Source organism: Leucopleurus acutus (assembly GCF_964270905.1).
Source record: "Leucopleurus acutus genome assembly, chromosome: 14".
NCBI classification, from domain to species: Eukaryota; Metazoa; Chordata; class Mammalia; order Artiodactyla; family Delphinidae; genus Leucopleurus; species Leucopleurus acutus.
The window spans coordinates 62,123,841-62,136,575 of record NC_139156.1 but is presented as its reverse complement, the minus strand read 5'-3'; the positions used below and the strand labels follow the sequence as shown (position 1 = coordinate 62,136,575).

At 52.8% G+C, this 12,735-nt stretch overlaps 1 protein-coding gene across 2 annotated transcripts; it reads right to left on the bottom strand.

Annotated features, from left to right (window-relative positions):
• Positions 1 to 3,999: 3,999 nt before the first annotated feature.
• On the bottom strand, positions 4,000 to 10,780 carry TYSND1 (trypsin like peroxisomal matrix peptidase 1). Of its 2 annotated transcripts, XM_082854553.1 has the most exons (4): positions 9,533 to 10,780; positions 7,656 to 7,786; positions 6,461 to 6,646; positions 4,000 to 4,218 (listed from the first exon to the last, which is right to left on the bottom strand). In XM_082854553.1, exons 1-4 carry the CDS (start codon positions 10,702 to 10,704, stop codon positions 4,001 to 4,003), a joined length of 1,707 nt encoding a protein of 568 aa, XP_082710679.1. In that variant the 5' UTR covers positions 10,705 to 10,780; the 3' UTR covers position 4,000. The 2 variants fall into 2 exon arrangements, with proteins under 2 accessions (XP_082710679.1, XP_082710680.1); XM_082854554.1 differs by lacking the exon at positions 6,461 to 6,646.
• Between the last annotated feature and the right edge of the window lie 1,955 nt (positions 10,781 to 12,735).

Below are 12,735 nucleotides of genomic sequence, written 5' to 3'. Positions count from 1 at the left end.
CTAGCCGCTCCGTGGCATGTGGGATCTTCCCGGACCGGGGCACAAACCTGTGTCCCCTGCATCGGCAGGCGGACTCTCAACCACTGCGCCACCAGGGAAGCCCCCAAAGGTCTCTTTTAAGGGATGCCTCTACTCCCACCAGGGGCAGGGGATAGGCTGCAGAGAAGGCCAGGTAGAAGGTTCTTATAGGCCAGGCCTGGAAGTGGCACACCTCCTTTCTGCCCTTTGGAACTCACGGACACACCTGACCGTGAGGGTGGCCAGGAGATGCAGTCTAGTGTATGGCCACAAAGAGAGGAAAACAGATTCTGGTGTCTGACCTGCTGACCTAGGTCTTAGCCTCCCTGGTTTTCTTCCTGTGCCTCTGCTTGTCTCTTCTCAGCCCCCTTGCAGGCTCCGGCTCTACCTCTGTCAAAAAATGAAGTAAAAAAAATCATGAGGCAGGCTTGTGCGGAGCAGTAATGGTGACCCGTATAAGAGCAGCATCAGAGCAGAGTGGCAGGGGCAGCCTGATAGGGTCAGAAGACTAGCCACATGCAAGGGATGGAGCAAACAAGTTAATATATTGAGGATAATGTAGCTGTGTTTCTCACTGACAGGAGGGAGGTACCAATATGAAAAGGGGAGAGCTAGAATGAACCTTGTGGTATTGAACTTGTGGTATCAAATTGGAACTATCAGTGTTAACGCGTGGCATGGCTTGCAACATAGAGATAGAAATAAATATAGATGTAAGGTCTGTCTACAGAGAGGGCCTGGGAGCAGCAACACCTCAGAGTAAGAAGCACACCTAGTACCTAGATCTTTGCTTCTAAATAGCGTTCTCTAGTAAAGAGGACGCTGGAGAAGTGGCTGATTCCAGGGAAAGTACAAAGTAAGTCTACAACATTTTGTTTTGAAGGAAGTGCTCAAAGAATGATGGGGAGATGTCAAAAGAACACAGAAGCTAGTTTGAAGGAGCTCTCACTGGCCAATATGGACAACTGAAGCATCAAAATAATGACAACAATAGATTATAATCCATTGAATAAACTATGAATCCATGATTCCACACAGATATAATTAAACAGAGAGGAGGGAAAGCTTTTACTTACAATAGAAAGCCAGTGAATAAATGTAGGAGGAAAAATGAAAATAAAAAATTTCCATTGGGCAAACATTAAAGTTATTCAGCCAAGGGACACCAGTGGGTGCTAAGCATAGTAGATGGAAGTGGGATAGGGGTATGTACATAGTCTCCAAATACTGCCACACAAATACTTATCAATTACGAAGAAAAAAAGGTACTTTACAGTGGAGAAACCTAGCAGGCACCGTCTTACTCAAATGTTCACGGCTATCATCTATAATCTGACAAATAAAGATCATGCACCACCCAGTAGAACATGATGATAAGGCAACATCACTAATGTTATATCCCAAAGATGTGTATCCCAAATCTAATCATGAGGAAGTGTGGACAAACCCAAGCTAAGGCACATTCTGCAAAATGACTGCCCTGTTTTCTGCAGGAAGGTCAAGGGCAGCAAACTCAAGGAAAGCCTTAGGAGCTGCTCCAAGTCAAAGGGGAGAGAGCCATGGCAGGTGGGTAGAACTCATGATTCCAAATGAGGTCTCTTTGTTACAGAGAACATCACTGGGGCATATGGCACAAATGGTATGGGGTGTCTGGGGGAAGGGAGTGTGGGGATTCTTGCTACTTTTCTGTAAGTTTAAAACTGCTTCAAAATAAAATCATTTTTTTAAAAAGAAGCAGGAATATCTTCTCCTCTCTCTTTTCCCCCATCCACCATCCAGGTACAGAAGACCTGGCAGAGGATCTGAGGTCCCAGACCCAGTGATAGAGCCGCAAGAAGGAAGGAGCTCGGTCCCTCAACCAGAACTGCACAGGAGACACAATCCCCCACTTCCTGGTCAGGTGCATGACTTTGGACTTTACATGAGCAATAAACAAACTTCTATTGTCTTAAGGCACTGAGATGGGGGAGAGGGGACCTTTTACTGCGTTATCCTAACTCATCCACTTAACAGCCTGCTGTGCCTCTCTACTTGAGATCCCACGGACACCCAAGGCAACATCTCGTCCCTAAACTTGTCAGCCACTCATCACTATCCTGGCTAGAGACCCAGCACCATTTGACCCTTCTCTCTCTCTGCATTGCCCCACATCCAGTCAGGTCCACCTCCTGTGTCATGCTTGATCTCTATGCCCACCAGGCCTGCTGTGGCCATCTTCCCCGTCACCAGGGCCATTGTCACTGGTTCCCCAGCCTCCATTCCAATCCCTTCTCCACTTAGCATGGCCACACACACAAATGTAGTTTCACACTTCCTTGTCCCAGCTCCCACTGCCCTCAATCTGGACACCCGCCCTGTTTCCTGTTTCCGTCTGGTAAACACCTACTCTCCCCTCAGGGTTCAGCTGCATGAATCCTTGCCTGACCCTCCCTGCTCTGGGCCCCTGGACGTGGTCTTCCACCTGAACAGGACAGAGACGCCCTGCTCATTCCACTAACGGGGTGACACAGCAGTCTCCCCGGAATAGCCTGAGCTCCTTGGTACCCACACATGCTGGAATAAATCCTCCCCTTCCCACTTGCAGCCAGGTCAGAACTCGGCTCTCCCTCCCCACCTCCATAAATTCACTACAGGATTTCTCTCAAGCTGACTTTGCCCTCTGGCCCCATTCCTAATCCACACAGAGGGGAACAACTGTCTCAGGGGTGTTCTGTGGTTGCCCAGAGCTGGTGCTCAGCAAACAGATGTTAGAAACAAAGTACTCCCAGCAATTCTCTCTGCTTAGATTAGCCCCCTCTCCCCCAGTCATTCCCCAATGGCATTCAACCTGTCAGTGATTTAACAATCATTTCTTGATGGCCTGCACAGGCAGGGCCCTGGGCACACAGTGCATGTGCCTGACTCCCAGGGTTGGCCTTAGTTCCTAGGGCCTGCCTTGGCCTCATTCACCTTTGAACTCCCCAACCCCCATCCATTCCAGGACCTGGCACAGGCCTGGGTCCATCCAGGCAGCCTGTAAACAGTTGCTGCCAGGCCAAGGCCACCACCGTCTGGGATCTGCAAGGCCCGCCCAGTGCTAACTGGCACCACGGCCAGCTACCAGGACTAGTCTGGCGCAAGAGTGTCCCATGAGATCAAACCCCCCTGAAAAGGCAGGATGGAAAGGTATATTTCTGTGCCTGGTGCTTTCCTATTCCCCATTCAACTCTCAAAACAAAGAAGGAAAAGAAAGAAGCTGGTATGTATTAGTAGGTCCTGTCCCTCGTAGGTCCTGTTTATTCCCAAACCCCAACTAGACACATTCTACCCCTCCCCCCCCCACGTCCCCACCCCCGACCCCTGAGAGCCACTTTACGGGCCGGAAAATTAAGGCACTGTGTCAGCGTGCCCCTGTAGGTCAGGGCACCCGACATACGAAGAGCCGGGAGTCCTGGCTTTCGGGGACGCCACCGCTGGTCCAGCGGGACAGGAAGATGCTCTTTCCCTTCCGCCTCTGGTCTTCAGAGCAGGGCCTCTCTGCTGAGGTTTTCTGAGGAAGCCCCAGTGCTGTCAGCCCCATTCTGACCGAGAGCAGAGAGGAGCCCAGGCCCCAAGGAAGCCGCCGCTGCAGGCGCCCAGTGACCCTCAGGAGACAGGGAACCGTGGCTGGGCCTGCCTTCCAGTAACATCTGTCTGTTAGGACCAGGTCTGTCTGTTGTACGGTTGTACTGCGCTCCCCAGAAGGGGAAAGAACAGAGCTGAGCCTAGTGTCGGGGGAAGAGAGAGGTGGCGGCTCGAGAAAGCACCCCAAAACGGGCTGCCAGGTAAGAGATCCGTGGGGGCTAAAGAGAAGTTTGGTCCAGACTCCAGAGCTGAGCAAGGTGGGTGGTGATGGGGATGCAGCCTGGCTGGGGTGTGCCGTGTCAGGGTCCTCAGGCCACCAGCCTCAGCGCTCCCCATGGCATCAGATGGTTGCTCTTCTCTCTAGAGGGGTGCCACAGCTTCAGAGCTTGCTCCGTGGGGCCTCTGCCAGGGGTCGCTGCAGCCGCCACACCACCCTCACTGGCTCAGGGGCGCGGTCCAGCTGGCGGAGGCCGCCCAGGTCGCCTGCCTGGCTGTACCGCTGCAGGGCCGGCTGGAGCACCGTGATGGGAATGCTGAAGTTCAGGTGGGGGTAGGTGGCCCCCGTGTTATTGTCCCGGGTGTTGCTGGCGATGATGCCTGTTCAGGAGCCAGAGAGGAAAAGAGGGTGTGAGCCAGGGGACAGGGGAGGGAGGCTCACCTCCAGCCTGGAGGCCCTAGACCTGCCTGAAGCCCCCTCGTAGTGACAGGCACCAGGCTTCATTCATGGACACGGGCTCCTCATGCCTCAGTCCTCCTTCCTGGCTTTACTTTCTCCCCAACACTATCAGTATCTAATACCCCATGTTTCACTTGTTTTGTTATCCCTCTCTCCAACTTCTGTTATCTTTCAGCTCCATGAGGGCAGGACTGCTGTGTTCTGTCCATGCAGTCTCCCCAGTACCTGGAACAGTGCCTGGCAAAGGACGACCTCAACACATACTAGCTGAGTGACTGAATAAATGAATCAGACCCACACAGAACTTTTGTTTGGCCTGCTCAGTGCATGTGTATGAATTTTTTGAAGACAATTTTAGACTTAACAGAAGTCTTGCCAAAATAGTACAGGATTCCTGTATACCCTTCACCCAGCTTTTCCTTATGTCACCATACAGCATTCATCAAAACCAAGAAATTAACCTTGGTGAAATGCTATTAACTAAAGTACAGAACTCACTTGGATGTACCAGTATTTGCACTAATGCTTTTTCTGATCCAGGATCCCACATGGCATTTAGTCGTCATGTCTCCTAGGTCTCCTCCCATCTGGGTCACTTCCACGGTCTCTCCTTATCTTTCATGGCCTTGACACTTTGAAGAGTACAGGTCAGTTATTCTGTAGAATGTCCCTCAATTTGGGTTTACCTGATGTTTTCTCATGATAAGATTGAGGTTAAACATCACTGAGAAGAAAACCATAGAAGCAATGTGTCCTTTTCAGTGCATGCTATCAGGAGATGTGTGCTGACTATAAGCACTGCTTGCGATGTTAACCTTCATTACTTGGGTGGTATCTGCCAGGTTTCTCCGCTGTAGACTTACTATCACCCCCTTGGTAAGTACGAAATATTTTAGGATTACGCAGTTGTCTTGTTTCTACTTAAACTTTTGCCTACTGATTCTGGCATTCATCGATGGATCCTGTCGGCAGCAGTTCCTGCCGGGGTGTCCTAATAGTGATTTTCTATTTCCCTCATTTCTTCTACATTCATCAATGGGAATTCTTCTGAAAACCAAAACCGCTACCATTTGTTTTGCTGCTGAAGCTGTCCCAGCGGGAGCTCCTTCACGTCAGCTCCTGGTTCTTTCAACACCTGACGTGCCCATCATTTTGCTGCTGCTGTTATTGCTACCCCTCCCTCCTTTCCAGCACCACAAGGCAGCCCTAGAGAATGACTCTTAGAAACCAAGATCTGAACTCTCGCTGTGTTCATTACACATGGATGTCACTGCTTCTAGCCCCTCTCAGCAGACTGAGCTAGGAGTCACATATATCTACACACACACACACTAAGTCATGCAAACACACATCTATATTTATTTCTGTGTCCACTTATCGGTATATATCTTTTAAAAGGTCAACCAGTATATGGGAGAAAAATGGAATGCAGACTAGGACAAATGTACCTAACTCTATTTCAAATGAATCACATAACTATACTGAAGGGGAAGGGGAAGGAGCTAATCTAAGAAACTTTGGAAAAGAGCGTTTTGACTGGACACTTTAAGGCTAAAGATAAAAAGAACTGTACGTGCTCAAACACTGTTCTCTAGCTGGTAAATTCGTTTCTCATGGGGGTGTGGTTAGGAATTCTGAAAAAAAAAAAAAGGTTCACAGCTTCTTGTGAAAAATTGGAAAGTCAGCCAGCGTTAGGCCCACATATCTTTGTAATGAGGCAACAATGTACTAGAGCTGAGTGGTGTTCACCCCAGTTCCCCCTTGCCCTCCACTCACTGCTGTCTTCACTCACTCACTCACTCACTCATTCATTCACTTTAACAGCTCAGCCTCTGTAGGCTTTCGAGTTTGTGACCCTTGGACTAATCCAACTCCTGAGTCTCACAGATCAAATGACATTAAGTGACTTACCCAAGGTTGTGCAGTGGCTCAGTGGCAGAGAAGCGACCAGAACTCAGATCTCTTCCCTCCAAGCTCAGCTTCTGTCCCTCTCCACCCTCAGAAGCACAAGAGCCTGAAAACCTTGGCTAACTACCTCTGCGCATAAGGCCCACCATCTTTCCAGACAGAGGGTGGCTCCCAGGGCTGGAAACCAAGCACTCCCAGGATGGGACTGAGGCTCTGGCAAGGGGAAGGCTGGGAGAGGACCAAGGAGCTGGTTACCCAGGAGGTCCCCGGAGCAGGTGGAGAAGAGAGGTCCCCCACTGGAGCCACCATGCACAGCACACGTGGTCTGAAGCATCACTGGTGTGTCATCCACCTGCACCACAGCTGACAGGATGCCTGAGGTCACCGAGGGCCCGCAGGCCTGGCCAAAGACACCGAAGCCCACCACACTGACAGCCTCGCCTGCCAGGGAGGGAAGAAGGGTTAAGCTGGGGAGCCTCCTCTGTCTGGCAGGACTCACACATTCCCCAACCCCCTCCCTGGCCACTCCAAATTTCCAAACCCTCTCTGCCCTTTGAGTTTCTGCTCAGATACTCTTGCCTCCATGAGAACTTTCCCCAGGCCTCCCACAGGAACAGGCCGGGACCTCCACTGAGCTCCCAGCACTGTGTCTGCTCAAACACTTCTCTTCAGCATCAGGCTGTTCTCCAGCCCTCATTCCCCTGCTGGACTGGGTAGTCACTTTTTAGGATTCCCAGCACCTAGCCAGGGGCTCAATAAATGTTTGTGAAATTAACACCCACCTCCTGAGACTAAGAAGTCTCAAAGCAGGCACCACCTTCCTTCACCAAGTGCTTTACAGACAATATCTCACCCATTCCTCACAAGGCCCAGGAGTAGGGAGCATTATCCCCATTTTACAGATGTGGAAGCTGAGGCAGAGTTCACTAAGTTGCCTAAGGACACGGGGCTAATAAGTGGCAGAAGATGCGAAAGCAGAGAGCTTGTAATCCTTGTTATTATGTTATAGCATACGACATCCACAAAGCGAGACCTCTGGTACTTCTGTGGCAGCATCACAAAGCCTTTTACTCAAATCATGCCATTGGAGCCTCAAAAGTACACATCTCTCAGACCAGCCTGCAGTGTTATAAGGAGACCCCAAGGCTCAACACACTACACTGCTGTGGGGCCTCAGGAAAAAGGCGTGCCTTACCCTTCGCTGGGAATTCCACATGCCCGCCAGGACGTTAGGCATGCTGGGCGTGAGCAGGGGGGCCTCCAAGAGCAACTCCGGCCAAAGCACTGTAACCAGGATGTAACAAGGTGCCAGCCTGACTCATTACCCCAGCAGGGGTGGGGAAGGGAGCTGACCTGTGGGACTGGCCCCTGATCTGCAGGGTTAGAGCGCCCAACACTGACTTTCCTTCCTGAGGTTCACCCCAGACCAGAGAACCCCTCTGTCCTTTACCTTCATGGAAATGCTCAGCGGGCACAGGTACAGGGACACCATCTAGATCCTCCTCCAGGCTCACCACTGCTATATCATAGGGAGATGTCTCCTGGGTGGCAAATACCACATGTCCCCAGATTACGGCGCTCCTGGGAACAAGGAAAACAAAATGACAGGCTAGCTTTCCAAACGCTCAGCACGGGGAGGAAGCAAAATAATGAGAGTGACAGTAAAAGTCATGAACTTGGGACTCAAAAGATTTGGTGTCAGCCCTGAAACATACCAGCATGCAACTCTGGGCACATCCACAGTGGAACTTCCAAACATGCTGTACCAACTGCAGGGTACTGCTGTGTAAAGCTTCTGGTGCCTCACCATCATCACAAACACCTGACACCTAGGGGGCACTGTGGGCCAGGCCTGGTGTTAACGTTCCATGGACATCACTTCATTTAGCCCTCACAGCTGCCCTATGAACTAGGCACTGGTATTATCTCCATTTTGGATGGTGCATTTGAGGCCCAGAGAGATTGAGTAATTTCTCAAGGTCACACAATTAGTGGCAGGAGCCAGGGCAAACATTCTCAGCATTTTCCTTTACTGCCTCATTTGATACCAACAATCCTGTCAGGTGGGGGGGCAGACATGATGCGATTTCATCCCTCTGGGTCCCTGTTTACATAAATGCCAGCACTTCTATAACTCTTACTACGCGGCAGGCTGTTCCAAGACTTTACATGTCATGGGAAAGCAGCTTAGACAGATGCAACAAATTGCCCAAGATTACACAGGGGCTTCCTACTACACACTGCAGGGGTAGCTCCCAGCAGACCTGTTGCATTCCCTAGGACCAAGAGTATGTGGGGGTAGGTGGAGGGGTAAGGAATTGGGGACCACACGCAGAGGAAAATTCTCATCATCAGTCTTCCCTATAAAGTCATGGCTGTCCAGGTGGCTGCCAGAGGGGACTCTATGGCAAAGCCGGGCTGGGTTAACCTCGGGAGTTCAATAGAGGCATTTGGAAAGGTCTGGGCTGAGAGGCTGAGCCAGGGACAGAACAACAGGCATTAACCCAAGGAGCATTAACACCAAGGCGCAAACACCAAGTCTTTGCTCTGGCCTAAGTCAAGCACCTGGGACTACAGAAGAAACAGAACATGTATTAGAAAACCAAGCCAGGAAGCCAAGGCTGCTGTCTCCACTGTCACAGCAAGTCAAAGTAAAGGAGGGTAAGAGTGCTCACCCTGCAGAGAGGGAACAAATGACTGTCTGAAGTCCCAACCTGGCTGCCAAGAGCACTCAATGATTGTTCAAAATATACTTGCCTGGCCCCCACTCCCACATTCTAATTAGGTGGAACCGCGTATCTGTTCATTTTGATCCAGAAGGGAAGTTCTGGTTAAGATCTAAGAGATAAATCAAGTAAGAGTAACAGGCTCCTCTCCTAACCCAGGAGGGTAGCATCCTGGGCCCCTGGGGCTTCACTACGGCATTCAGGGGAAAGAGGGCAGGGTTAGGAAGACTCTGTTCAAGGGCCTCTGGTGTGTGGGTGCAAGGATGAGACAGAGAAGTTGCCCAGAAGGAATTCAGACTGGGAGGGGGAGCTAAAAGATGCCTAGCCAGGGATGCTGGACCACCCCACAGTTCCCCAGAGTTGCTTGTCATCTTGCCCAAGCCCCATTCACCCCTTGCCAGGAGGTCCAGAACCCCCTACTCTGGGGTTCTGGGTGCCAAGGATGAGGGGAGGGTCCCAGGTCTCTAACCACACTGCATCACCAAGCATTGAGCCTGAGACCAGAAGGCCTCCATAATCCTCAGGATTATGACCTGAGACCTGGGATCCAGATATGACAGCTGGTGAGGGAGTGGAGTGGGGGCAACCTTGTGGGCCTTACTTGGGGGTGGTGGAGCGCACCAGGACCTTGGCCGCCTCCCGAGGGGCCACGTGCCGACAGGTCACCACGAGGCGGGGTGCCACGACCACTCCGGAGCCCCAAACGGAACCGCACTCCACCAGCACGGCCGCAGCTGCCCAGGGGGGTCCGGGGTCTCGGAGGGGCAGGCCCCACGGGGAGCCCATCTCATGTGGTAGGAAGGCGGCCAGGGCGGCGGCGCCGGGGTGCAGGCGGCAGAGGGCCGCTCGGGCGGCGCAGAGGAGAGGGGCGGCGGCGCAGAGCAGCGTGAGGCCCACCCACTCGCGGGCCTTCCAGCAGAGGGGCGCCGCCACCAGCGCCACCAGCGCCCCCGCAGGTCGCGCCTCGAACACGCCGCCACCCTCGGTGCCTGGCAGGCAGCGCGCGTCGGTGAGCAGCAGAGGGCCGGCCGAGTTGCTGAGGACGCCGCAGCTGAGCGTGTTGAGAAAGATGTCGGGGCAGAAGGCCCCGAACGGGGAGCCGCAGGCCACCAGCGGCTCACCCTTGGGCACAGCCCCGAGAGGCGCCACGGCCAATACCGGCCCGCGCTCCTCCGCCTCCGCCTCCTTCTCCGGGTCCGGCCGCACGCGCAGCAGAGCGAACCAGCCCAGCGCTCTCAGCTGGTCTTCCTCCTCCTCCTCCGACACCTCGTCGTCCGGTGCGGCGCTCGCGAAGCTCCACTGCTTGGCCGCCTCGCCGCCGAAGAGGCGCGCGAAGTGGCCCCGGAAGGCCGGGCAGCTCAACAGCAGCAGCAGCTCGGCGGGGCGGGGGAGCTGCAGCGGCCGTCCGCGGAACCGGGCGGGCGGGCCGGGCTCCAGGCCGGCGCACTGGGGCGTGCACAGCCCCGGGCGGCCCCTCTCCGCGCGGCCTGCCGGACTCGCGGCCGTTGGGCCCCACTGCACGTGCAGGCGCAGGTCGTCGCCGCAACTGTCGCCGGGCAGGAAGACGGCGCCGGCCGCGGTCAGCGCCCCGCTGCCGGCCCTCAGGAAGGGGGTGAAGATGCCCCCGTGGCACAGCACCAGGCCCAGGCGGCGGCTCAGGATCACCCCGCTGCAGCTCCACGAGCCCGCCTCGGGCTGCCCAGCCCGGGTGGCGCTCACCACGCAGCCCGCCTGCTCGGCCGCCCTCATGGCTGGCCCCCACTGCCGCCCCATGGCCTCGGGGACGGCACACCAGGGGCTTCCCGGGGAACAAGCGAGCGAGCAAGGACCGCGGCCGGCACCAGCTGACCCCACGTAGCGCCACCCAAAGCTGGCAGCGAGAAGCGCAGGCACTATCCCAGGTCTTCCTCTTCCGGCCGGATTGGCTAAGCCCCAACTGGCCCGGCCCGATTGGCTGGGCTAAGGGCCGAGCCCTGATTGGCTGCCGAGGCTGACCCCGCCTTTCCGCGCCCTAGATGGTTCAGATCACCTGTGCGACGTTGAGGGCGAAGCGGGACCGGAGGAAGAGACACGGGAGGGTGACAGGAGTATGGCTTTACTGGGAGATAGGGGCGTTCTGGTCCCTCGGAGCCTAGTCTCGTCTCTGTTCGCTGAGCTTCAGGAAAGGGAACAGAAATGCGCCCTGAGGTGGCTAGACTTGCCCAGGCCTTGACAGGACCTGTCAGTATCTGCCCAGGTGTAGGAGACATCCGACCTCTGATCCCTGGGATAAGACGGGCAAAGAAGCCGTTCAGGGGATTTCCCTGGTGTCGCAGAGGTTAAGAATCTACCTGCCAATGCAGGGGACACGGGTTCGTGCCCTGGTCCGGGAAGATCCCACCTGCCGCGGAGCAACTATGCCTGTGCGCCATAACTACTGAGCCTGCGCTCTGGAGCCTGCGAGCCACAACTACTCAGCCCACGTGCCACAACTACTGAGCCCGCTCGCCTAGAGCCCGTGCTCCGCAACGAGAAGCCACCGCAATGAGAAGCCCGCGCACCGCAACGAAGGGTAGCCCCTGCTCGCAGCAACTCAAGGAAGCCCGCGTGCAGCAACAAAGACCCAACACAACCAATAATTAATTAATTAATAATTATAAAAAAGCTGTTCAGTATTTTGAAACTTTGTAAGTAAACCGTACAGTAATCCACTAGGGGGGATAATGGAGCTCGTAAGATTACACCTCTGGTCTTCTGATGCCAAAGCCACACCCTACATATCTCATGGAAACTGGATTTGCTCCAAAAATTGCATTTTAAAACTATGATAAACAGTAGCTGAAGTCAAAGTTTTAAATTACACAACCCTACAGTTTGCATTATGCACATTTCATATAATGATTTATAACCATCAGCCAGGATTTATCTAGATCAGGGGTCACTTTTTCTGTAAAAGGCCAGAGTGTAAATAAATAGCTGAGGTTTTGTGGGCCATACCTTCTTTGTCCTAAATACTCAGCTCTGCTGTTGTAGCATGCAAAAGCTAAAGAAATGGGGTGGCTGTGTTCCAATAAAATTTTACTTATGGGCCCTGAAATTTGCATTTTATATAATTGTGGCATGTCACAAAATTTCATTCTTTTTTTTTATTTTTCTCACAGGCCATACAGAAACAGGCAGCAGGCCAGATCTGGACCACGAGCTGTAGTTTGCCATCCCTGCTCTACCCTGACATAAAACATCCTTACTTTTCCAATGAAGTCACCGTGAGGACAGAGGAACATGAACAAGTATGTTTTGGGGGGCTGCAGGATATCCCTGAAGCAGTCACCACAAGCTAGACATTTTATGAAGGTCTATCACAATGTCAACTAAAGTAATTTTAATAAGATTATTTTAATACCTATTTATGTCAGCATTAATGAAAATATTCAATTACTACTTAAATTACATAGCCTTTCTGCCTCAAAATTTTGAATAAACTAACACTGCTTGGTGTATCCCAAGCACAACACAGGGTAATGCTCAATGCTCCCAGTGACACAAACCTGTTTGAGAAAGGAGAATGATGATCCATTATAGCATGAGGCAGGACTGAAATCAGCAGTCTTCCTATAGCAGGTACTGTCTTCTTTTGGTTCTGACATAGAAGATGGCTTGATCGCAGTAAAACCTATTAACTATCCAACTTCCTAGCAATTGCTTCTCTCTCTCTGGAGTCCAGTGATTCTCCCTTAATGACGCCCAAGCCTCCAGCATGAACTGTTTGCATGTTTTTCTGTTTACGGCACATCACAGTGGAGTCCCAAGTCACAGTCAACAGCC